Genomic DNA, 24,528 nt, shown 5'->3' with positions numbered 1-24,528 from the left:
GTTTTTTTTTTTCCTTGTCATTTTTACTATTGTTTGTTTGTTTTTAACCTACTATCTCCCTTGCCCAGCTCTTGTCTCACTTACCTTTTCCACAAAGCATCACTGGAGCAACTTCAGTTCATAACTGATTTTTCCTTTCTTTGAGGTTCTAGATCACATATAGAGAGTTTAACTTATGTTCTCTTATATTTCTGAGTATTTCTTAACAGTCTTTGCCACTCCGCCCCGGGATTAAATTCTTTCTGCTGTTGTGTATTCTTGTGACAGTTTACACTGTTTTTGTTGCTAAGTCATGTCCAACTCTTTGTGACACCATGACCTGTAGCATGCCAGGCTCCTCTGTCCTCCACTGTTTCCTGGAATTTGCTCAAATTCATGTCCCTTGATTCAGTGTGATGCTATCTAACCATCTCATCCTCTGCCACTCCCTTCTCCTTTTGCCTTCAATCTTTCCTAGCATCAGAGTCTTTTCCAGTGGATCTTTGCAAGAATCTTTTCCAATGGATCTTCGCATCAGGTGGCCACACAGTATTGGAGCATCAGCTTCAACATCAGTCCTTCCAATGAATATTCAGGGTTGATTTCTTTTAGGATTGACTGATTTGATCTCTTTGCAATCCAAGGGACTCTCAAGAGTCTTCTCCAGCATCACAATTCAAAAGCTTCAGTTTTTCGGTTCTCAGCCTTCTTTATGATCCAGCTCTCAACATCCATACATGACTACTGGAAAAACCATAGCTTTGACCATATGGACCTTTGTTGGCACAGTGATGTCTGCTTTTTAATAACACTGTTTAGGTTTGTCATAACTTTCTTTCCAAGGAGCAAGCGTCTTTTAATTTCATGGTTGCAGTCACTGCCCACAGTGATTTTGGAGCCCAAGGAAATAAAATCTGTCACTGCTTCCACTTTTCCACTTCATTTACGATGAAGTAAGGGGAACTGTGGTGTTGGAGAAGACTCTTGAGAGTCCCTTGGACTGCAAGGAGATCCAACTAGTTCATCGTAAAGGAGATCAGTCCTGGGTGTTCATTGGAAGGACTGATGCTGAAGCTGAAACTCCAATACTTCGGCCGTGTCATGTGAAGAGTTGATTCATTGGAAAAGACCTTGATGCTGAGAGGGATTAGGGGCAGGAGGAGAAGGGGATGACAGAGGATGAGATGGCTGGATGGCATCACTGACTTGATGGACATGGGTTTGAGTAAACTCTGGGAGTTGGTGATGGACAGGGAGGCCTGGTGTGCTGCGATTCATGGGGTCGCAAAGAGTTGGACACAACTGAGCGACTGAACTGAAAGAGATTGGATGCCAAGATCTTAGTTTTTTGAATGTTGAATTTCAAGCCACACTTTTCACTTTCCTCCTTTACCTTCATCAAGAGACTCTTTAGTTCCTCTTTACTTTCTGCCTTTAGAATAGTATCATATGCATATCTGAGGTTGTTGATATTTTTCCTGTCAATCTTGATTCCAACTTGTGATTCATCCCACCCAGCATTTTGCATGCATATAAGTTAAATAAGCAGGGTGAGAATAGGTTCGACATACTCCTTTCCTAGTTTTGAACCAGTCCCTTGTTCCATGTCCAGTTGTTCCTTGACCCACATACTTGTCAGGAGACAAGTAATGTGGTTTGGTATTCCCATCTCTTTAAGAATTGTCCCCATGTTGTAATGCACACAGTCAGAGGCTTAAGTGTAGTCAATCAAGCAAAAGTAGATTTTTTCTGAAACTCCTTTACTTTCTCCATGATCCAATGAATGTTGGAAATTTTATCTCTGGTTCTTCTGCTTCTTCGAAACCCAGCTTGGACATCAGGAAGTTCTCTGTTCAGTTTTCATACTGCTGGTTATATGGATATCATTCAGTATTCTTAGTAGCATATTAGGATCAGTTATATTGTAGCACAAATACCACTGTAAGTTTCCATATATTAAGATTAACTTGTGCCATTTTTGTTCCACACATCTAAGCAATAATCACATAAGAATTCTTGGGGTAGGGGCTTCCCTGGTGGCTCAGCATTAAAGAATCCACTAGTGATGAGACTAGGGATCAATCCCTGACCTGGGAAGACCCCACATACCATGGGGAACCAAGTCTTTGTGCCACAACTATTGAGTGAGAGGTTTACAGACAGGAAGGCCAGGGGTCTCCAAACAGAGGAAATAGGCTGCAAGTGTCAGACATTTTTTCTCTCTCTCTCAAGTGGCAGGAGGAAGCATACAAGTGTTAGATTTTTTTCCCCTTCTCTATACAAATTTAAAAGGAGGTTTCTCTTAAAATTCTTTGTTGCCATGACAACACCTGGCTCCACCTGAACTTAACTTTTCTCAAACGTTGAGCTAACCAATGAGTTTTTCTTATGGAAATGTTTTTCTTAAGCTATGTTAATGAACTGTGTATTTATCCTAGACTCTTGTCTTTCCTCAAGTCAGTTCTGCTTGAGACTCAGAACCAGGGCTCAACAAATCTGTATGTTTTACTCATGCATTGTTCTCCTAATCTGTGTTAATGAAACTATATATTTATTTGGACACCTGCCTTTCTTCAAGATAAATGTTAATCGTTTTATGGCTCAGGATGACTCACCTGGTGCCAGTGTTATCTCAAAATGCATGTTGGGGGTGAGGGGCCTGGTGCCACTCTGAATTTTGAGACTCTCCTTTCTCTAATTAACAGCTTGCTGATACGTATATAGTGACAGTGAAGTTGCTCAGTTGTGTCCGACTCTGCGCCCCAATGGACTGTAGCCTACCAGGCTCCTTTGTCCATGGGATTTTCCAGGCAAGAGTACTGGAGTGGGTTGCCATTTCCTTCTCCAGGGGATCTTCCCGACCCAGGGATCAAACCCAGGTTTGCTGCATTGTAGGCAGATGCTTTACCATCTGAGCCACCAGCAAATTATAGGTATACTTAATATCTGGCTAAAGACAGGTATATAACATCTGGCTAAAGACTAGCAGGGGGCCACTCTTTCTACCCTCTTCTGATGTCTTATGTCAGAAGCTTTCTCTGTCTCTTTTATACTTTAGTAAAACTTAATACATAAAATGTTTGTGAGTGATCAAGCCTTATCGCTGGCCCCAGATTGAATTCCTCTCTTCCAGAGGCCAAGAATCACTGTGTCTTTCATGGCTCACGGTGTCTTTCATTGCTCATGTTTCATGATAGCAACAGCCTATCATGAGCCTGGGACTATAAGCTGCAACTACTGAAGCTCACATCCTGGAGCCCATGCTCTGCAACAGGAGAAAGCCAGCACAATGAGAAACTCGCACACAGCGATTGGCAGGTAGCCCCTGCTCCCCACAACTAAAGAAAAGCCTTTGCAGGAGGGAAGACCCAGCACAGCCAAAAATAAATAAATAAATATATATTTTTTTAAAAAGAATTCATCAGAATAATGATAGTAAAGATGATCCAAACTCCTGAAAACAAAATGGAGGTTACAAGTAAATAGATTAGAGACAAGGATTGAGAAGATGCAAGAAATGTTTAACAAGGACCTAGAAGAAATAAAGAGTCAGTCAGTAATGAATAATGTAATAACTGAGATTGAAAGCATTCTGGAGGGAAACAATAGTAGAATAACTGAAGCCGAAGATAGGATAAGTGATGTGGAAGATAGAATGGTGGAAATAAATGAAGCAGAGAGGAAAAAAGAAATAACAATTAAATGAGGACAACCTCAGAGACCCCTAGGACAATGTTAAACACCCCAACATTCAAATAATAGCAGTCCCAGAAGAAGAAGACAAAAAAAGGGCATGAGAAAACACTTGAGGGGATAATAGCTGAAAACTTCCCTAAAATGGGGAAGGAAATAGCCACCCAAGTCCAAGAAACCCAGAGAGTCCCAAACAGGATAAACCCAACGGGAAACACCCCAAAACATACATACATTAAACTAACGAAGGTTAAACACAAAAGAGCAAATATTAAAAGCAGTGAGGGAAAAGCAACAAATAACACAAAAGGGTATCCCCATAAGGATAACAGCTGATCTTTCAATAGAAACTCTTCAGGCCAGTAGGGAATGGCAAGACATACAGTGATGAAAGAGAAAAACCCTACAACCCATATTACTATACCCAGCACAGGTCTCATTCAACTACGAAGGAGAAATCAAAAGCTTTACAGACAAGAAAAAGCTGAGAGAATTCAGCACCACCAGACCAGCTCTTCAACAAATGCTAAAGGATCTTCTCTACCCAGGAAACACAGAAAAAGGTTTATAAACTCGAATCCAAAACAACAAAGTAATTGGCCGTGGGATCATACTTATCAATAATTATCTTAAATGTAAATAGGTTGAATGCCCCAACCAAAAGACAAATACTGGCTGAATGGATACAAAAACAAGACTTCTGTATATGCTATCTACAAGTGACCCACCTCAAACCAAGGGACACATGCAGACTGAAAGTGAAGGGCAAAAGATATTTCATGCAAATAGAGACTGAAAGAAAACAGGAGTAGCAATACTCAGATAAAATAGACTTTGAAATAAAGGCCATAAATAGAGACAGGGACACTACATAATAATCAAAGGATCAATCCAAGAAGAAGATATAACAGTTATAAATATATGTGCATCCAAGTTAAGAACACCTCGAGACGTAAGGCAAATGCTAACAAGTATGAAAGGGGAAATTAACAGTAATAATACAAGTGCCCACAGGACATTCTCCAGGATAGATCCCATCCTGGGCCGTAAATCTAGCCTTAGTAAATTCAAAAAAATTGAAATCATTTCAAGCATCTTTTCTGATCACAATGCAGTAAGATTAGATGTCAACTACAGGAAAAAGCTATTAAAAACACAGACATTTGGAGGCTAAATAACATGCTTCTTTATAACCAACAAATTATGGAAGAAATCAAAAAGGAAATTAAACATGCATAGAAACAAATGAAAATGAAAGCACGACAACCCAAAACCTATGGGATTCAGTAAAAGTAGTGCTAAGGGTAAGGTTCATAGCATTATAAGCTTACCTCAAGAAACGAGGAAAATCAAATAAATAACCTAACTTTACACCTAAAGCAACTAGAAAAAGAAGAAATGAAGAACCCCAGGGTTAGTAGAAGGAAAGAAATCATAAAAATAAGGGCAGAAGTAAATGAAAAAGAAACAAAGGAGACTATATCAAAAATCAGCAAAACTAAAAGCTGGTTCTCTGAGAAGATAAATAAAACAGACAGACCATTAGCCAGACTCATCAAGAAAAAAAGGGAGAAGAATCAAATCAACAAAATTAGAAATGAAAATGGAGAAATCACAACAGACAACAAAGGATCATAAGAGACTACTCTCAGCAACTATATGCCAATAAAATGGACAACTTGGAAGAAATGAACAAATTCTTAGAACATTATAACCTTCCAAAACTGAACCAGGAAGAAATAGAAAATCTTAAGAGACCCCGTCACAAGCATGGATATAGAAGCTGTAATCAAAAGTCTTCCAACAAACAAAAGCCCAGGAACAGATGACTTCACAGGTGAATTCAACCAAAAATTTAGAGAAGAGCTAACACTTACACTACTCAAACTCTTCCAGAAAATTGCAGAGGAAGGTAAACTCCCAAACTCATTCTATGAAGCCACCATCATCACCCTAATATCAAAACCAGACAAAGATGCCACAAAAAAGAAAATGACAGGCTAATATCACTGATGAACAGAGATGCAAAAATCCTCATCAAAATTCTAGCAAACAGAATCCAACAGCATATTAAAAAGATCATACATCATGGCCAAGTGGGCTTTATCCCAGGGATGCAAGGATCCTTCAGTTTTTGCAAATCAATCAATGTGATACACCACATTAGCAAATTGAAGGATAAAAACCATATGATTATCTCAATAGATGCAGAGAAAGCCTTTGACAGAATTCAACACCCATTTATGATAAAAACTCTCCAGAAAGCAGGCATTGAAGGAACATACCTCAACATAAAAAAAGCCATATACGATAAACCCACAGCAAACATTATCCTCAATGGCAAATAATTGAAAGCATTTCCCCTAAAGTCAGGAACAAGACCACTCTCACCACTACTATTCAACATAGTTTTGGAAGTTTTAGCCACAGCAGTCAGAGAAGAAAAAGAAATAAAAGGAATCCATATTGGAAAAGAAGAAGTAGAACACTCACTGTTTGCAGATGACATGATCCTCTACATAGAAAACCCTAAAGACTCTATCAGAAAATTACTAGAGCTAATCAATGAATATAGTAAAGTTGCAGGATATGAAATTAATACACAGAAATCCTTTGCATTGCTATAACAATGAGAAAACAGAAATTAAGGAAATAACCATTCACCATTACAATGAAAAGAATAAAATACTTAGGAATAAATCTACCTAAAGAAACAAAAGACCTAAATAGAAAACTGTAAAACACTGATGAAATAATCAAAGATGACACAAGTAATGGAGAAATATTCCATGTTCATGGATCAGAAGAATCAATATAGTGAAAATGAGTATACTATCCAAACCAATCTGTAGATTCAGTGCAATCCCTATCAAGCTACCAACAGTATTTTTCACAGAACTAGAACAAATAATTTCACAATTTGTAAGGAAATACAGAAAACCTCGAATAGCCAAAGCAATCTTGAGAAAGAAGAAAGGAACTGGAGGAATCAACCTGTCTGACTTCAGACTATACTACAAAGCTTCAGTCATCAAGACAGTATGGTACTGGCACAAAGACAGAAATATGTATCAATGGAACAAAATAGAAAGCCCAGAGATAAATCCACACACCTATGGACACCTTTGATAAAGGAGGCAAGAATATACATTAGAGAAAAGACAATCTCTTTAGCAAGTGGTGCTGGGAAACTGGTCAAGCACCTCTAAAAGAATGAAACTAGAACACTTTCTAAAACCATACAGAAAATAAACTCAAAATGGATTAAAGATCTAAATTTAAGACCAGAAACTATAAAGCTGCTAGAGGAAAACATAGGCAAAACACTAAATCACAGCAAGATCCTCTATGACCCACCTCCCACAGTAAAGGAAATAAAAATAAACAAATGGAACCTAATTAAAGTTAAAAGCTTTTGCACAACAAAAGAAACTATAAGCAAGGTAAAAAGAAAAGGCTTTCAGAGTAGGAGAAAATAATAACAAACAAAGCAACTGACAAATAATCTCAAAAATATACAAACAGCTTGTGCAGCTCAATACCACAAAAATAAACGACCTAATCAAGAAATGGACCAAAGAACTAAACAGACATTTCTCCAGAGAAGACATATGTATGGCTAACAAACACATGAAAAAAATGCTCAACCTCACTTATTCGAGAAATGCAAATCAAAACCACGATGAGGTACCATCTCATGCTGGTCAGAATGGCTGCTATCAAAAAGTCTACAAACAATAAATGCTGGAAAGGGTGTGGAGAAAAGGGAACCCTGTTACACTGTTGGTGGGAATGCAAACTAGTATAACCACTATGGAGAACAGTGTGGAGATTCCTTAAAAAAACTGAAAATAGAACTGCCATTCAGTTCAGTTCAATCACTCAGTCATGTCCGACTCTGTGACCCAGTGGACCGCAGCATACCAGGCCCCCTGTCCATCACCAATTCCCAGAGTTTACCCAAACTCATGTCCACTGAGTCGGTGATGCCATCCAACCATCTCATCCTCTGATGTCCCCTTCTCCTCCTGCCTTCAATCTTTCCCAGCATCAGAGTCTTTTCAAATGAGTCAGCTCTTCGCATCAGGTGGCCAAAGTATTGGAAATTCTGTTTCAACATCACTCCTTCCAATGAACCCTCAGGACTGATCTCTTTTAGGATGGACTGGTTGGATCTCCTTGCAGTCCGAGGGACTCTCAAGAGTCTTCTCCAACACCACAGGTCAAAAACAGCAATTCCTCGGCGCTCAGCTTTCTTTATAGTCCAACTCTCACACCCGTATATGACTACTGGAAAAACTATGGCCTTGACTAGATGGACCTTTTTTGGCAAAGCAATGTCTCTGCTTTTTAATATGCTGTCTAGGTTGGTCATAACTTTCCTTCCAAGAAGTGTGCCATAAGACCCAGCAATCCTACTGCTGGGCATACACACTGAGGAAACCACAATTGAAAGAGACTCGTGTACCCCAATGTTCATTGCAGCACTTTTATCATAGCTAGGACACGAAAGCAACCTAGATGTTCATTGGCAGATGAGTGGGTAAGAAAGTTGTGGTACATATACATGATGGAATATTACTCAGCTATTAAAAAGAACACACTTGAATCAGTTCTGATGAGGTGGGTGAAACTGGAGCCTATTATACAGAGTGAAGTAAGTCAGAAAGAAAAACACCAATACAATATATTAACATATATATAGAATTTAGAAGGAAGGTAATGACAACCTTATACATGAGACAGCAAAAGAGACACAGATATAAAGAACAGAGTTTTGGACTCTGTGGGAGAAAGTGAGGGTGGGATGATTTGAGAGAATGGCATTGAAAGATGTATATTACCATATGTGAAATAGATGAGCAGTCCAAGTTTGATGCATGAAACAGGGCACTCAAAGCTGGTGCAGTGGGACAACTCAAGAGGGATGGGATGGGGAGGGAGATGGGAGGGGGTTTAGGGATGGGGGACACATGTACACCTGTGGCTGATTCATGCCAGTGTGTGGCAAAAACCACCACAATATTGTAAAGTAATTAGTCTCCAATTAAAATTAATTTAAAAGAAGAATTTGTAGGCTATATTTAAGGGTACTCTAATGTTCATGATGGTTAGATTTGATCTAAAATTGATATTTACAAGGGAGCTATATGGGTTATAACTTTTTGTCTAATTGTAAAATTTGTTTTATTTATTTATTTTCATCTTAGTTTGGGGCATGTGAGCTCTTAGTTGCAGCCTGTGGGATCTAGTTCCCTGACCAGGGATTGAACCTGGGCCCTCTGCATTGGGAGCAAGGATTCTTAGCTACTGGACCACCAGGGAAGTCCTTTGTCTTTAATTAAGATGGATTTTGGCATAAATTAGCTTTCAGCAATAAAAGAGGTTTAGTATTGAATAGATATTTTGATCCAAGTAAAAATATATAAGAAAAAGATCATTTTTGTCTTAGTTTGGGTAGTTGTAACAAAATGCCGTAGATGAGGTGGCTTATAGTCAGTAAAAGCTTATTTCCCATATTTCTGGAGACTGGAAGTCTGAGATCAGGTTGCCAGCATTCTTGGGTCCTGGTGAGGGCCTTCTTCCCAGGTTCCAGAAGGCTGGTTTCTTGCTGTGACCTCTGGAGTGAGTGAACCTCTGGGCTCACTTTTATAAAGTCCCTGGCCCCACTCGTGAGGGCACCATGCTTATGACCTAGTCACCTCCAAAAGGGTGACCTCCTCATGCTGTTACCTTTTGGATTAACATAAGAATTAAGAATTTTCATAAGACATAAGAATTTTCAGTTCAGTCGCTCAGTCGTGTTCCACTCTGCGACCCCTTGGACTGCAACATTCCAGGCTTCCCTGTCCATCACCAACCCCTGGAGTTTACTCATGTTCATTGTGTTGGTGATGCCATCCAACCATCTCGTCCTCTGTCGTCCCCTTCTCCTCCCACCTTCACTCTTTCCCAGCATCAGGGTCTTTTCAAATGAGTCAGTTCTTTGCATCAGGTGGCCAAAGTATTGGAGTTTCAACTTCAGCATCAGTCCTTCCAATGAATATTCAGTACTGATTTCCTTTAGGATGGACTTGTTGGATCTCCTTGCAGTGCAGGGGACTCTCAAGAGTCTTCTCCAACACCACAGTTCAAAAGCATCAATTCTTTGGTGCTCAGCTTTCTTTATAGTCCAACTTTCACATCCATACATGACTACTGGAAAAACCATTCTAGTGGGACACAAATGTTCAGTTCACAGCAAAATTTTCTAAACCCAGGGTATATATTGTTTCTCCTGAGTGGTTGATAGGGACTACATAAGAGTTAGCTGTACTTAAATTAAGGGCTTTTTAATTAATGTATATGAAATATACATCAGAAACTAAATATAAGTAGTTTGAAGGCTTTAAAACACTAAATCTAACATATTATTTGTGTGTTGGCTATAATTTCAAACTGTGGAATCTTGTGTGTGAACTAAATTTGTCTTGTTTATACACTGTGCCTGTTTCACTGTAGACAGTAAGTATCAAGTGAATAAGTGGGAATGTTGAGTGTAGGAATGAGAACACTTAATGTGTCACCCTTGTTAGTTTGAGTATTAATTTCTTGCAACTTTCAGCTTCATGTTGTATTTGCTAATTAAGTATCTGTGAATGACAACTACCTTATTCTTACTCCTTATAAATGATGCCTGTAACATTAGGTGGTCTGAAGATTGAGGTCAAAAATGTTTACTGAAACTTCTTGTCTGTGAATGATTCTGTTAGTCATTAAGATTTACATATTTTATGAGTATTGGGTATATATAATTCATTGTAAGTGTTTCAGTAAACTTGGAGTCGATGATCACTTCCGTAACTGTTGACTGTGGTATTCTTGTAGACCAAAAATCTAAGGTACTTGCTATTAGCTGTTGTGCAGCACTGTTTTGGATGTTCTCATAAATAGAGTAGAATAAAAAAAGAAAGGAAGAGATCTAAACAGGGGAAAGATGGTGCTCATTCACATATTAGAATGTTAAGTTGTCCAAAAATGCCAAGAGAGTGGCCCTCTTAGCCTCTTTTGTCTTTGCATCCCAGGCATTTAAACAGTGCCTGTCATAAAGTTGAAATTCAGTAAATATTTATTGAAGGAATGAATAATGAAGATTCTAGGCTTCCTTGGATTTTCTAGCTACATTAGTCATTTAAAAGCTCCCAGCGTTAACAGGATTTCAGTAAGACTACAGTAAAACTGATAGACTATGGTTTTTGCCCTGGGATGAACACTCCCGCCCCTAGTCCCTGTGTAACATGATACAGTTCCTATAAATATCAGCTTTTTGGGGGTGGGGTGTTATATCTTAATTCACTTGGATTGTGAAAATCCTTTTGCTTCTTTTTAATCTTTATTCATTTTTCTCTTTGCAGTTCTAATTGTGGAGTGGTAAACATATACAATCAAGATTCTTGTCTCCAAGAAACAAACCCAAAGCCGTTAAAAGCGATAATGAACTTGGTTACAGGTGTTACTTCTCTGACCTTCAATCCTACTACAGAAATCTTGGCAATTGCTTCAGAAAGCATGAAAGAAGCAGTCAGACTGGTAATGTTTGTTTACCCTTTCCTTTTAGCATTAATGAATTTAAAGTTTTAAGTTAAAAACATGGAAAGATAATAAGGAAAGAGTTGAATCATTTTAAAAAGAGTAGCCTCTTTTGTTGTAAAAATTGCTAGTATTGTAGCTTTTGGGTGTGATTACTGAAATGATATACAGTAATCACCAAACTTGTATTATTTCAGTTCTTTTGGGAAAGCTGTGCTGTCCCTTCCTAACATTTCTTAAAGGGTTGTCTTCATTTTCAGAAGTTTCTTTCAGTATATATATGAAGGAATATGTAAACAAATAGTTCATCCCTCTCTAGTTTTCTTAATTTACCTTTATAAGACCTAGTGTCATAATAGAGTGGAGGCAGTTCTTAAATTTTGAAAATAAATTGAGCTTGGACATTAATTATGTAAAAAGATTGCAGTTTAAATAGCTGGATAGTATTTGCGAAGATAGCTCTGTGCCAGGGGTTCCCAGGAACTCTCCCAGGTTTGGTGAATGCTGAGCATTCAGTCACTCAGTTGTGTCTGACTCTTTGCAATCCCATGGGCTGAAGCCCACCAGACTCCTCTGTCCATTGAATTCTCCAGGCAGGCATACTGGAGTGGGTTGCCATTTCCTACTCCAGGGATCTTCCCAACCCAGGGATCAAACCTGCACTGCTTGTTTCTCCTGCCCTGGAAGGTGGATTCTTTTACCATGGCACCACATGGAATAGAATAGTAAATACAAGGACTCATAGGACTCAGAATATGGTCAGTCTCATAGTTAAGAATTATTACAGAGAAAAGATACAAGGATAAGGAAAAGGTGTATGGGGTAGGCCTGGAGGAAACCAGGCACAGGCTTCCAGAAGTCCTCTCTTAAGGCAGATCACACAGGACATGTTTAATTTCTCGAGTAACAAGTTGTGGCAACATGTGTTAAATGTTTTCTACCAGAGAAGTTCATCATAGACTCAGTGCCCAAGGTTTTTATTGAGGGTTGATCATGTAGGTACCCTCTACCTAGGAGGGTACCTAAAGTTAAGGTTCCCAGAAGTCAAGTCAAGTGTTCAACATAAACCACAGTGGAGATCCCTTGGAGTAGGAAATGACAACCCACTCCAGTATTCTTGCCTGGACAAGGACTGAGGATCCTGGTGGGCACAGTCCATGGATTCACATAGCGTTGGACATAACTGAGGCAACTGAACATGGACTTACGAGCTTTCCTTATCATTTAGGAAAAGTGTCCCATCTGTGTAGGGACCTATATGCCAGTCAAGTTCCCAGACAGCATCTAAGGGCCACTTGTAAGTGGGCCTTTCTAAGTATAACAGCCTCAGGCCAGTGTTTGCTTTTTTTTTTTTTTTTTGGCCCAGCATCAGAGCTCAGCTTAATGTCATTACACCTCATGAAGTTTCCTGTGCTTCAGGCAGAAGCTGTGAGCCAGGTATACAGATGCCCAGGTACACATAGAACCTTGAATAGCAGCTTTGCATTGTGCTATTTTTATATGTATACTGCCAGATTGTAAACACTTTACATAGATTCTTATTTTTATCTTACTTAATACTCAGCAAATAAACCTTGCGTACTTCATCAGCTTTAATAGTGTATAGTTTACAAAGATTTATAAAGAATTTTTCAATTAGCAATAATTGCGCCTCGGATAAACCTCATTGGCTACGATACTGCCACTGCGCAAAGCTACAAAGATTTATAAAGAATTTTACAAAAAATTTTGAGCCAGGTGATAGTCCTTAGAGGATTAGCTTATCCAAAGTCAGCAGCTCCTAAAGGCCAGTGAGCTGTGATGGTAGATTCTGTATTCTTTCTAGCTTTTAATCTTCTAAATAAGTTTTTCAGAGCCCTAGAATGTGTATAGGACTTCAGATGGCAAGTAGGAGGCTAAGCTCCTCCCTGTACTATATAGAGCAGCTTTAGTATTACTCATGATATATATATTGGCATTTTGCATTAAGGTTTTCTTTGAGGGAAGAAAGAGTTCTGCTGGAAAAGTGTGGAAAACATATCATTGGGTTTTATTGCCTCTGTTGAATGAATGAATCATTTGATAAATAAGAGGGTTCTAATTCAAGTCAGCTTTAAAACCCCCACTCCTGTAATGGAAGTGGTAGACTAGCACAAATCAATTTTTTATCATTTTAGTGATAGTAAACTGTGTTAAAAAACCATGGGATCTATTTTTCTTAATATATTCTGCAAAATGCCTTAGAGTTCTGTCCAGTTTGCTTCAGTGATCATGGCAACATTTATGTTTTTTTATTGTAGTAAAATCACATAAGGAGTTCATTAGTGTCAGCCACCTCCCATTTTTTAAATGGTAGTCAACTATAATATCAAGCAGCTTCCCTGATGGCTCAGATGGTAAAGAGTCTGCCTGCAGTGCAGGAGACTCAGGTTCAGTCCCTGGGTCAGGAAAATCCCCTGGAGAAGGGAATGTCTACACACTCCAATATTCTTGCCTGGAGAATTCCATGGACAGAGGAGCCTGGTGGGCTGCAATACACAGAGTTGCAGAGTCAGAGATGACTGAGTGACTAACACTTTCTAACACTTTCAAACATAATGTCTAATGGAAAAAAGCCAGGTATAGCAGCTTCAGAATGCCTCTGTGAAACAGTGTCAGTATTATTAGATGAAGTCTCCTATAATGATCCAAACAGTTCTGTTATTCCAGCAGTGAATATAAATCTAAGTCATAGCACCATTAAGAGACTCAGAAGTTAAATTGTTACTTCATCTTCAATCTTGGATGTTGTAGGAGTTGCAGGACCCCTTAGTTATTAAAGTTAAGGATGAGAGAGCTTTTATTTGTTGAATTTTGATAACTGGACCCTTAAATGTAAATGAGATTATGTTGGAGATAAAGGTAACTTTATGAATTAAAGAAGTTGGGTTTTTATGGGACTTATTAGTTCAATTACAGCTTTTAATACAAGGGTCATAAAGAGAGATTAGAGAACAGCTGAGATCTAACCAGGTGGGGGTCATTGGTCTGAGGGAAGATGTACTAATTCAGTGTAATCTCTGGGGAACTTTTTTTTTTTCAATATTTATTTGTTTGGCTGCACTGGATCTTAGTTGCAGCCCAGGGGATCTTTGATCTTTGTGGCATGCAAGATCTTTTAGTTGTGGCACATGGGATCTAGTTCCCTGTCCAGGGATCGAACCAGGCCCCCTGTATTGGGAACAAGGAGTCTTAGCCACTGGACCAGTAGGGACTCCCTAAACTGGGGCTCCTACTTGTAAGAGTAGTTGAGTCTTTTAGGAAGGCATAAACCTGTTTTTTGCTCCTTGATATTCAAGTCAGTAGGGGAGATAAAATTTTAAATTGTTGATCAATTGATATTTATCTTCCATCAGAACATGTCAGCTTGTTGTGTGAAACTCTGGCCACCATGTATGTTTGTGTAGGTTATTTGTTGCACAGGGTACATTTAAAGGGACTCCATTTACATTATAAACTTTGTATTTACTGCAGTATTTCTGATAATTTTGGTAACAGAGTTCTGTTTATTTAGCTAGACAAATATATAAATGGTGAAATTGAACTTTAAAAAATTGCTTTGCGTCTTACACTCCAGTTTTTGTCAGCATCTTTGCTTTAATGTGTCACAGAGCACTTCTCATTAGCCTTTGTATTGATGACAGGCTGTGCAGGCAGAATCTGCTTCCTGGAGAAGGAGAATATTGAAAATGGTCTGGAGAGTCACTGTAAACTTTACTTTCTTGACTTAATGGCCAGTAGGCATTTACCAGGGTAGTAAGGCCTAGTGACTGAATGAAACCTGTGTAATAGACAGATGTATCTAACAGTTTTACCTGGTACTTGTATGTGAAAGTCCCCTTGATTGGGTGGTTTAAAGTCTGACCTAAAAGTGAAGGATGATAGACTGCCATGATTAATAGCTGAATGAGAATTCTGAGTATGAAGGTGCTATGTTTCTTGGAAGATCTAGAGAATGTGCAAGAGTTGTTAAAAATCCTAGTCTGCTTAAGATAATGGCTTCCTTGCTTGGATTTTATTTATCCACAAATTGGATGAGGACTTGTCTTGCCTAGCTTGGATTTGGGCCCGTTTCCCCCCTGAGCAGACTTTTCTGGAGAAAGAGACCTGGCCTTGAGGTGAGCTTTGGACTGTTTCTCAATCAGAACAGTTTCACTTAAACCAGGTTTTCATGGTTTAGCCTGTCCTTGAGGAGAGATTCTCAACAGCACATTGTTGAGAAATAAAAGTGAAAGTAGGTAATTGTATGATACTGGAAAATTTAGTATGATTTTGTCTTGGTTTCAGACTCTTCATAATATTCTGTTCCTTGTAATCAGATTTTAGTATTCTTTATTGTAGTTATTATGTTAGAACATTAATGGGTTCTACTACTGACTTTTCAGGCTTCCCTGGTAGCTCAGTCAGTAATGAAACTGCCTGCAGTGCAGGAGACCCAGGTTCAATTCCTGGGTCTGAAAGATCCCCTGGAGAAGGAAATGGCAACCCACTTCAGTATTTTGCCTGGAGAACCCCATGGACAGAGGAGCCTGGCAAGCTACAGCCCATGGGGTCGCAAGAGTCAGACATGACTTAATGAGTAAACCACCACCACTAACTTTTCACTTTGTTCATTCACTTATTTGTTTGATCCTCCTAGGCACCATGCTAGATGCTGCAGTTTATTAATAATGAAGCATCAAGATAGCACTTTTTTCTCTTCTGTCCCTTCCTTCTCGGTTAATAGCCTATTGAAAATCAAAGTTTAATTTTGGAACACTTTGCTGTATTAAGAGAACTGTACTTGATGTGTGTTATAATCAAAATGAACTTTTGTTCTAGCAAAATGATAGAATGAAGACTAAAATTTAAGATGAGCTCCCAGTTGTTTTTAGTTTAAAAGCTTTTTATTGTTTCCTGCAGGTCCATCTTCCTTCCTTTACAGTATTTTCAAACTTCCCAGTTGTTAAAAAGAAGAATATTTCTCTTATTCATACCATGGATTTTTCTCCCAGAAGTGGGTATTTTGCCTTGGGGAATGAAAAGGGGAAGGCCCTGATGTATAGGTAGGTGTTACTATCTTCACATCTAACAAAATATACATTTTTCTACCATGAAATGTCACTAGCAAAAAATTTACTTGGGGAGTTTTTGGAGGAGAGGGGTGATGCTGTGTTTTGAAAATGTCAAATTGAGGAAAAATTGCCCCTTTAATAATACAGCCACTTTCTCTGTGCCTTATGTTTTTAGATTAGCCTTTGTTGACTTGACAATGCTCTGTTTATTCCACTGGATTTAAGTGATATTTTTCAAAGAGGTGTTTATTTCTTTTCTGGCAGCTGTAAGCTGTAAATATGGATATTAACTACAAAAACACCAAAAGTTTATGCTCTGTCCAGGTTCTTTTCTGCACTCAATTTACTTGGCTATAAAGCAAGAACAAATAAAATCTAATTACATTGTTTCTAGAAGAAGATGCTGGTGACAAGGTGACTCATGGGGGAAGAAACTGACTGAAGTCACAGCCCCCTTTCCTTGCTCCCATGTGCGGGCAGCGAGTGTTGTGTAGAACCCTGTGTTCATGTTTGTATGCTTCAGGGAAAGCCTGCTTTCAAAGAAACTGAAATCTGGGGTGAAGAAGAGGAGGAGTACAGATTGGTTTTGAGGAGATGTTGTGAAAAGAGAGTTGTAGCAAATAATATGCTTATAGTTTTATGTACTTTGAAAGAAAATTGGGTGGATGGTGCTAGGAAAATTGAGAATTTCATCATTCTCATTACAGGTCATTTTTTGGAGTGATTCTTTCAGTTTGGATTTTATAAAAGGGTGCAGATATTTACTGTGCTTCGAAATTCTCTTCCAAAGCTGTAATTTATTATAGTATCGGAATTTTTCTTTTCTTACGCCCCTAAGCCCATTAGAATTTTCACCAGCACATTGATCTCTAGTGAGAGTGCTTCTAGCATGTGGTTTGCAGTGACAGCATTTCTGCTGAAAGTGGCTGATTAGGTATTTCATGGATTCTGCTTTAATGCTTTGGAGCAAGCTGATGGCTTTTATCTAAAGTCTGAGGTATTAGCATTAGGATCCTTCAGAATATCAACTTGAGGAGTCTTAACATAGCTGCCTAGTGAGAGTGATTGTGATTACATTTCCACACCTAAAGTTTTCCTAAGTGCCATGCTGTGATCTGATTGACAATGCCCAGGGTAATCAACAATTGTTTTGATGATTTGTCTTTTACTTTTTTCAGGTTGCATCATTATTCAGACTTTTAAAAAGATCATTCAAAGTAAGAAAAGCTTTCTTTTTTTTTTTTTTCATTCTACAGAGTTTTAAGGTTATACCCATTGCTGTCAGTTGTCTGAGGGACCATATTAGCTGATATTTGTTTCTTTGCCTCTGAGTTGCTGTATCTTCAGTTAAGGGAGTGGGAAGGATATAGATCAGGAAGTTGGATTTGAACTTTTCCTTGGGAATTCCTTCTCCCAAATCACAACAGTCTGGCTCTGTTCTTCTGAGGGAAGATTTTTAATATTATGTCCATAATAGTCATCAAAATTATAATTACTGAATATATAATCTGCAAAGCAGAAGAGACTTAACTGAGAGAGATAAGTATCTTCCTATATAATTATAGTTCCCATAAGCTCAAACCCTTTTATTTTGTATGTTTCTTGAGAGTTTATAAGTGGCTTGCCTTATAGCTAGTGAATGGTTGGCCATTAGTTTTGCTGCCATATGTACTATATGTATTTGGCACATGGATGTATATATACATATACACCATATATATATAGTATACAGCATAAAGAAAAAGAAATACATATACATATGGTGTATATATTCTTTTTCTTCCACTTTTATTGAGATATAATTGGCATACAGCACTGTGTAAGTTTCAGATGTACTGCATAATGATTTGATATACATATATCATGAAATGATTACTACAATAACTTGAATGAGCATCCATCATCTCATATAGATACGAAATGAAAGAAATAGATAAAAACTCCTTTCTTTTTGGTGAAGAAGTCCTAGGATTTTCTCTCTTAACAACTTTCATATATGATGTATGGCAATGTTTGTTGTATTTATCATATTGTATATCACATCCCTAGTACATATTTATTTTATACCTCCAAATTTGTACTTTTTGACTTCAAGATACAAGGTTTTTGCCTTCCTCCAATTGCTGCTTGATATTTAAAACAGTAGAACATTATTTTCTTCCCATGGCTTGATTTTCACCTGAAATATGGTGGTCATTCTGACGTTGAACTTTGCAGTTGACCTGTTCATCACAGTTGAGTAATTTGATCTTCTCTGAGATTCATAAATGTTGAGGAGAAACTCGGAAACTCTCCTTTTCCAGGGGATCTTCCCAACCCAGGTATCAAACCCAGGTCTCCCACATTGTAGACAAACGCTTTACCATCTGAGCCACCCTGGAAGTGCATATAGACTTAATTAGGGGAAAGAATTTTTGAAGGTAGCAGAATTTTGAGCAGAACACTAACCAGGAGGAGAAAACAGTCCAGTTATCTTGCCTCTTCAAACAACACTGCCAGTGCGTGTTGTTTGTTGATGACCAGTGGCTGTAAATCATGTACATAATTTCTTCTGTTCTTTCCTCAGATCCAGTTGAGCCACAAGAAAAACCCATCCTGAAATCTCAGAGACTTTCCAGAGACTTTCCATGATAATATATAGATAATGATATATTGAGTCAGATGTGCTTTTCTTTTCTTTTTTTTTTTTTTTTTTGTGTATGTGTGTGCTTTTCTTAAGTTACTAGGAATGTTTTAATAAATTCACACTAACTTTTGTTTGAAACTAAGTGTGTGTGCTTCTTCCTTCTCTACATACCTACACACACACATACACGCACACACAAATTTGGGTGCATTTCTTTTAAGACTGAACCTGAGACATTGAACACACCTGTCTATAGCCAAAAATAACATAGGTTGATAGTCTCATATTTCACAGCTAACCCTGATTAGTATTTCTCCCTTTCCCAGGTTCAGTCAGTTCAGTTCAGTCACTCAGTTGTGTCAGACTCTTTGCGACCCCATGGACTGCAGCATGCCAGGCTTCCCTGTCCTTTACCACCTCCTGTAGCTTGCTCAAACTCATGTCCATTGAATCAGTGATGGCATCCAACCATCTCATCCTCTTGTCCCGTTCCCCTGCCTTCAGTCTTTCCCAGCATCAGGGTCTTTTCCAGTGAGTCAGTTCTTTGCATCAGGTGGCCAAATTATTGAAGTTTCAGCTTCAGCATCAGTCCTTCCAATGAATATTCAGGACTGATTTCTGTTAGGATTGACTGGTTGGATCTCCTTGCAGTCCAAGGAACTCTCAAGAGTCTTCTCCAACACCACAGTTCAAAAGCATAAATTCTTTGGCACTCAGCTTTCTTTATAGTCCAACTCTCACATCCATACATGACTATTGGAAAAACCATAGCTTTGACTAGACAGATCTTTCTTGGCAAAGTAGATCAGAAACAGTCAAAGTAGATTAAGACTCAAAAGGCAAAAGAGAAAGAAAACTTATTTCACTGCAGCTCTTATGAGCACTTCATATTCACAAAGATTGCTGGGCTCTAAATGATATTGGCATTTTAAAAATTTCCATGGGTAACTAATTGAAAATAATTAAAAACTGAGCAGATTGTGAAGAAGAAAATTTCCACAATCAATTCCACACACACTAGTTAAAATCAGTGCCTGTGAAAACGTGCTGTACATCACAAATTGTTAGAGACTTGCAAATCAAAACCACAATGAGGGAACACTCTGCACCTGTTTGAAAGGCCATTCTCAGTCTACAAAGGTAAATGGGAGAGAAGACATGGAGGAAAGGAACACTGACAGTACTGATGACAGGTAAATGCTAAGAATCACTGTTGAGTATGGAACTGCCTTTTTTAAGTAAGACAAACATTGATTCCAGCCCAGGTCTGTGGAGGACTTAAAACACGTCCTGGTCAGTGTTCCTTCATCATCAGCACCAACAAGGGAAGAAGGTGCCTGAACAGCAGCTCCTCCCGAAGCCAGCAGACAGCCTCGGTGAGAGACCCGTCTTTGTCAGATGGTTAACAAGGCTGCCCCATCATGGCGAAGGGCTCTTTCATTCTAAATTCATTTCACACAGAGAAGAAGAAAGTATCAGACATAAACTATAAACTAAATCATGTATCTTTATTTTCAAATGTTAAAACGAAGATAAAAGCAGTAAAAAAAAATTATACTTTAAATAAATTACAAATTAATCAACTATTCTGACTTGAGGAGGAGGATGTAAACAAATTACTGTAAGTGAGCAGCCCTTGAGTGTGTGTGTACCACCCAAGAGCGCCAGCCGACTCCACTGCTAGACTTGGCAGCAGATACCATCCGGGAACCAGAGCTGCTCTTTCCATCACACCAGAAGGAGCCTTCTTTGTTCCAGGGGCACAGAGAGAACCCAAGTCTGCCTTCAGGCATGTCTTCTGCCAGGCTCCAAGCAGAAGGCTCAGCCTGAGTTGTGTTCTTCATGCTCTCCTGCAGGTTAATGGTAGTAAAATGAGGTGAAGGAAGCACCTAGAACTTGGGCCCCTCCTGTTTCTGAGGCTGGTTTGTAAGGGGAAGCACACTGACTGGAACTGCCCACCCTGGCCAGGCACCATAGTCACCATTTGCATGAGTTGTTCTATGACCGGAGGTCCTGCCAAGGAACACAGAACTAGTAAGCCTCCACCAACCAGAAGAGTTAAGGAAAAGTCAAAAGGAGACACCACGTGTCTGACCACCTCCCAGAATCCTCTCTGGCATCCATCTTGGCCGAACAAGGCATGCGCCACCAGGAAGGACTCAGAGTCAGAATGACTGGCTAAAGACAACCCGGAAAATAACCCCATCACCATAAAACCCAAGACTGAAAGCCATGTGACAGAGCAGTTCTCCTGGGTTCTCTTACCCTCCTGCTGTCCACCTGGGCGCCCTTTCCCAATAAAATCTCTTGCTTTGTCAGCACATGTATCTCCTTGGACAATTCATTTCCAAGTGTTAGACAAGAGCCCAGTCTCGGGCCCTGGAAAGGGTCCCCCTTCCTGCAACAGTTTTATTTTCTTCTCCTCTAAGGGACTTTTGAATCAAAAGAGAAAGGGCATATTTCCACAGTTCTCCTCACCGGAATTTTGGGCTTAAAAGGTACCCTGTCACGGGGCAGTTGTTGAGCTCATCACTCCTGGCTGCTGCTCCTCCTCATCCTCTTGGGTGGGTTTTGGGTTCTCTTCTTCCACACAAAGGCAGGAGTCCAGGGGACAGTGAGTGGAGTTTCCTTCTTTTCGGGAACACCCACAACAGCTAACGATACAATAAGGGCAAGGCGTCACATAAATATAAAGTGTTTATCCCCCAATACCTTGTTTGCTTTTTGCTGTTTGATTCTTTTCTGTTTCAAATTCAAAGCCAATAGGCATGGTGAGTGGCTTCTCTGGCGGTTTCTCAGGCAAAATCGGCCCACCATAAAGAATTCTGGAATCCAGTCTCCATGCTTTCAGTTTGTAGAGCCCTGCTTCTACGGGGTTACATTTCTTGGGTTTTGCATTACTTTCCAACACCTCCACCGCCTCTTGCTGCACTTTTATTCTCTTCTTCAGCTCTTGCTTATCGGTACTTTTTTGGGATCTTCTGTAAACCACTAAAAGAACCTGAAAAAGAATAGGTATACATTTATGCATGACTGAATTAAGTTCCTGTACACCTTATACAAACACAACATTAGAAACCAACTCTATTTCAATAGAAGATCAAAATGAAATTGCACAGAAAGAAAAAGAAAACAGAAAGGGTCATCAAGAAATGCTGCTGCCTTGTGGCCTTTTTCCATAATATTCAGAAGACCCGTGGGATTGTGAGTAAACAACACCTGCCTTCAAGAAATGTTCCAGGAGTGTTCATCAAAGCACAGAGCAGACGTTCAAGAGTCAACTGCAAGATGCCTCACTCATACCCTTTTAGAAAAAAATCACAGGAAATGATGCCAACCTTGCTAACTATTAGAGAAATCCAAATCAAAACTACAGTGAGGTATCACCTCACACTGGTCAGAATGGCCATTGTCAAACACTCTACAAAGAACCAAGGCTGAAGAGGGTGTGGAGAAGTGAGAACCCTCCTCCATCGATGCTGGAATGTCAGTTAGGAACAGCCACTAAGGAAACTGTGCCTGCATGCGAAGTCACTTCAGTCGTTTCTGACTCTGTTCGACCCTGTGGACTGTAACCTCCCAGGCTCCTCTGTCCATGGGATTCTCCAGGCAAGAATACTGGATTGGGTTGCCATGCCCTCCAGGCAATCTTCCCCCACCCAGGGATCAAGCCTCCGTCTCTTAAGTTTCCTGTGTTGGCAGGCATGTTCTTTACCATTTGCGCCACCTGGGAAGCCCATGGAGACAGTGTAGAAGTTCCTTAAACATTGAAAATGGGAATGAAATTACAATACTCCTGTTTACTTTAAAAATATTCACAACCTAAAAGATGAGAATTATGTTTTATTCAGCAGGAATTTTCAGGACTTCAAGCCCGGGTGACACCATCTCAAATAAGACCTGCTTTGAGGAGGTGAGGGTAGGAGTCAAGTTACACAGAATTTTGTAAGAAAGAGCAGGTAGTCTGACTATCAAAAGATTATTGTTAAGAAAACCAGATATCCTGAGTTAGGGAATTTAGTGCTTTTCTGTGTATGGGAAGATGCATGAGTCAGGGCTCACTGAAATCCTTCATTTCATATGTACCTCACCTGTCAGGTCAGTATCCTGTTTTCTCAACCTGAGTGTCCTTTCCTCAGGGCTCACCTTAGGGAGTGGCTGTAGTCTGATGGCTGCTAGAGAGCAGATATTCTTCTCATTCCTGAGTTCCCTGAGGTCTCACCAGCTCAGCCTGGAGGGCTGCAATTTCTGATGACTATGACATCCTTACGGAGAAGGCAATGGCAACCCACTCCACTACTCTTGCCTGGAAAATCCCATGGGCAGAGGAGCCTGGTAGGCTGCAGTCCATGGGGTCACGAAGAGTTGGACACGATTGAGCAACTTCACTTTCACTTTTCACTTTTCGTGCATCGGAGAAGGAAATGGCAACCCACTCCAGTGTTTTTGCCTGGAGAATCTCAGGGTCGGTGGAGCCTGGTGGGCTGCCGTCTATGGGGTCGCACAGAGTAGTGGTAGTAGTATTGAAATCTTTAAATATGCAGGGTGACAATATACAGACTTGACGTACTCCTTTTCTTATTTGGAACAAGTCTGTTGTTCCATGTCCAGTTCTAACTGTTGCTTCCTGACCTGCATATACGTTTCTCAAGAGGCAGGTCAGGTGGCTTGGTATTCCCATCTCTTTCAGAATTTTCCACAGTTTATTGTGATCCACACAGTCGAAGGCTTTGGCATAGTCAATAAAGCAGAAATAGATGGTTTTCTGGAGATCTCTTGCTTTTTCAGTGATCCAGCAGATGTTGGCAATTTGATCTCTGGTTCCTCTGCCTTTTCTAAAACCAGCTTGAACATCTGGAAGTTCACAGTTCATATATTGCTGAAGCCTGGCTTAAAGAATTTTGAGCATTACTTTACTAGCATGTGAGATGAGTGCAATTAGGGGTAGTTTGAACATTCTTTGGGATTGCCTTTCTTTGGTATTGGGATGAAAACTGACCTTTTCCAGTCCTGTGGTCACTGCTGAGTTTTCCAAATTTGCTGGCATATTGAGTGCAGCACTTTCACAGCATCATCTTTCAGGATTTGAAATAGCTCAACTGGAATTCCATCACATCCACTAGCTTTGTTCGTAGTGATGCTTTCTAACCCACTTGACTTCACATTCCAGGATGTCTGGCTCTAGGTGAGTGATCACACCATCGTGATTATCTGGGTCATGAAGGTCTTTTTTGTACAGTTCTGTCTATTCTTGCCACCTCTTCTTAATATCTTCTGCTTCTGTTAGGTCCATACCATTTCTGTCCTTTATTGAACCCATCTTTGCATGAAATGTTCCCTTGGTATCTCTAATTTTCTTGAAGAGATCTCTAGTCTTTCCCACTCTATTGTCTTCCTCTATTGCAGAGTACATCATGAGAAACGATGGGCTTTAAGAAGCACAAGCTGGAATCAAGATTGCCGGGAGAAATATCAATAACCTCAGATATGCAGATAACACCACCCTTATGGCAGAAAGTGAAGAGGAACTAAAAAGCCTCTTGATGAAACTGAAAGAGGAGAGTGGAAAAGTTGGCTTAAAGCTCAACA

General features: G+C 39.5%; 1 protein-coding gene and 1 pseudogene across 1 annotated transcript in view; one reads left to right on the top strand and one right to left on the bottom strand.

The window, feature by feature from the left end:
• Positions 1–18,969, top strand: part of UTP18 (UTP18 small subunit processome component) — a 64,096-nt gene extending 45,127 nt beyond the window's left edge. The window contains exons 11-14 of the mRNA XM_020914039.2: positions 11,067–11,241; positions 16,162–16,304; positions 17,492–17,530; positions 18,880–18,969. Coding sequence (XP_020769698.1) covers positions 11,067–11,241; positions 16,162–16,304; positions 17,492–17,516 — 343 coding nt within the window. The 3' untranslated portion in view covers positions 17,517–17,530; positions 18,880–18,969. The remainder of the gene's footprint in view (positions 1–11,066; positions 11,242–16,161; positions 16,305–17,491; positions 17,531–18,879) is intronic.
• LOC139039351 (U4 spliceosomal RNA) lies at positions 12,757–12,937 on the bottom strand (annotated as a pseudogene).
• Positions 18,970–24,528: the final 5,559 nt, after the last annotated feature.

The sequence above is a fragment of the Odocoileus virginianus genome, chromosome 17, assembly GCF_023699985.2.
Source record: "Odocoileus virginianus isolate 20LAN1187 ecotype Illinois chromosome 17, Ovbor_1.2, whole genome shotgun sequence".
Lineage (NCBI taxonomy): Eukaryota > Metazoa > Chordata > Mammalia > Artiodactyla > Cervidae > Odocoileus > Odocoileus virginianus.
Note: the sequence above shows the minus strand (reverse complement) of the source record. Positions and strands in the feature narration are given on the sequence as shown.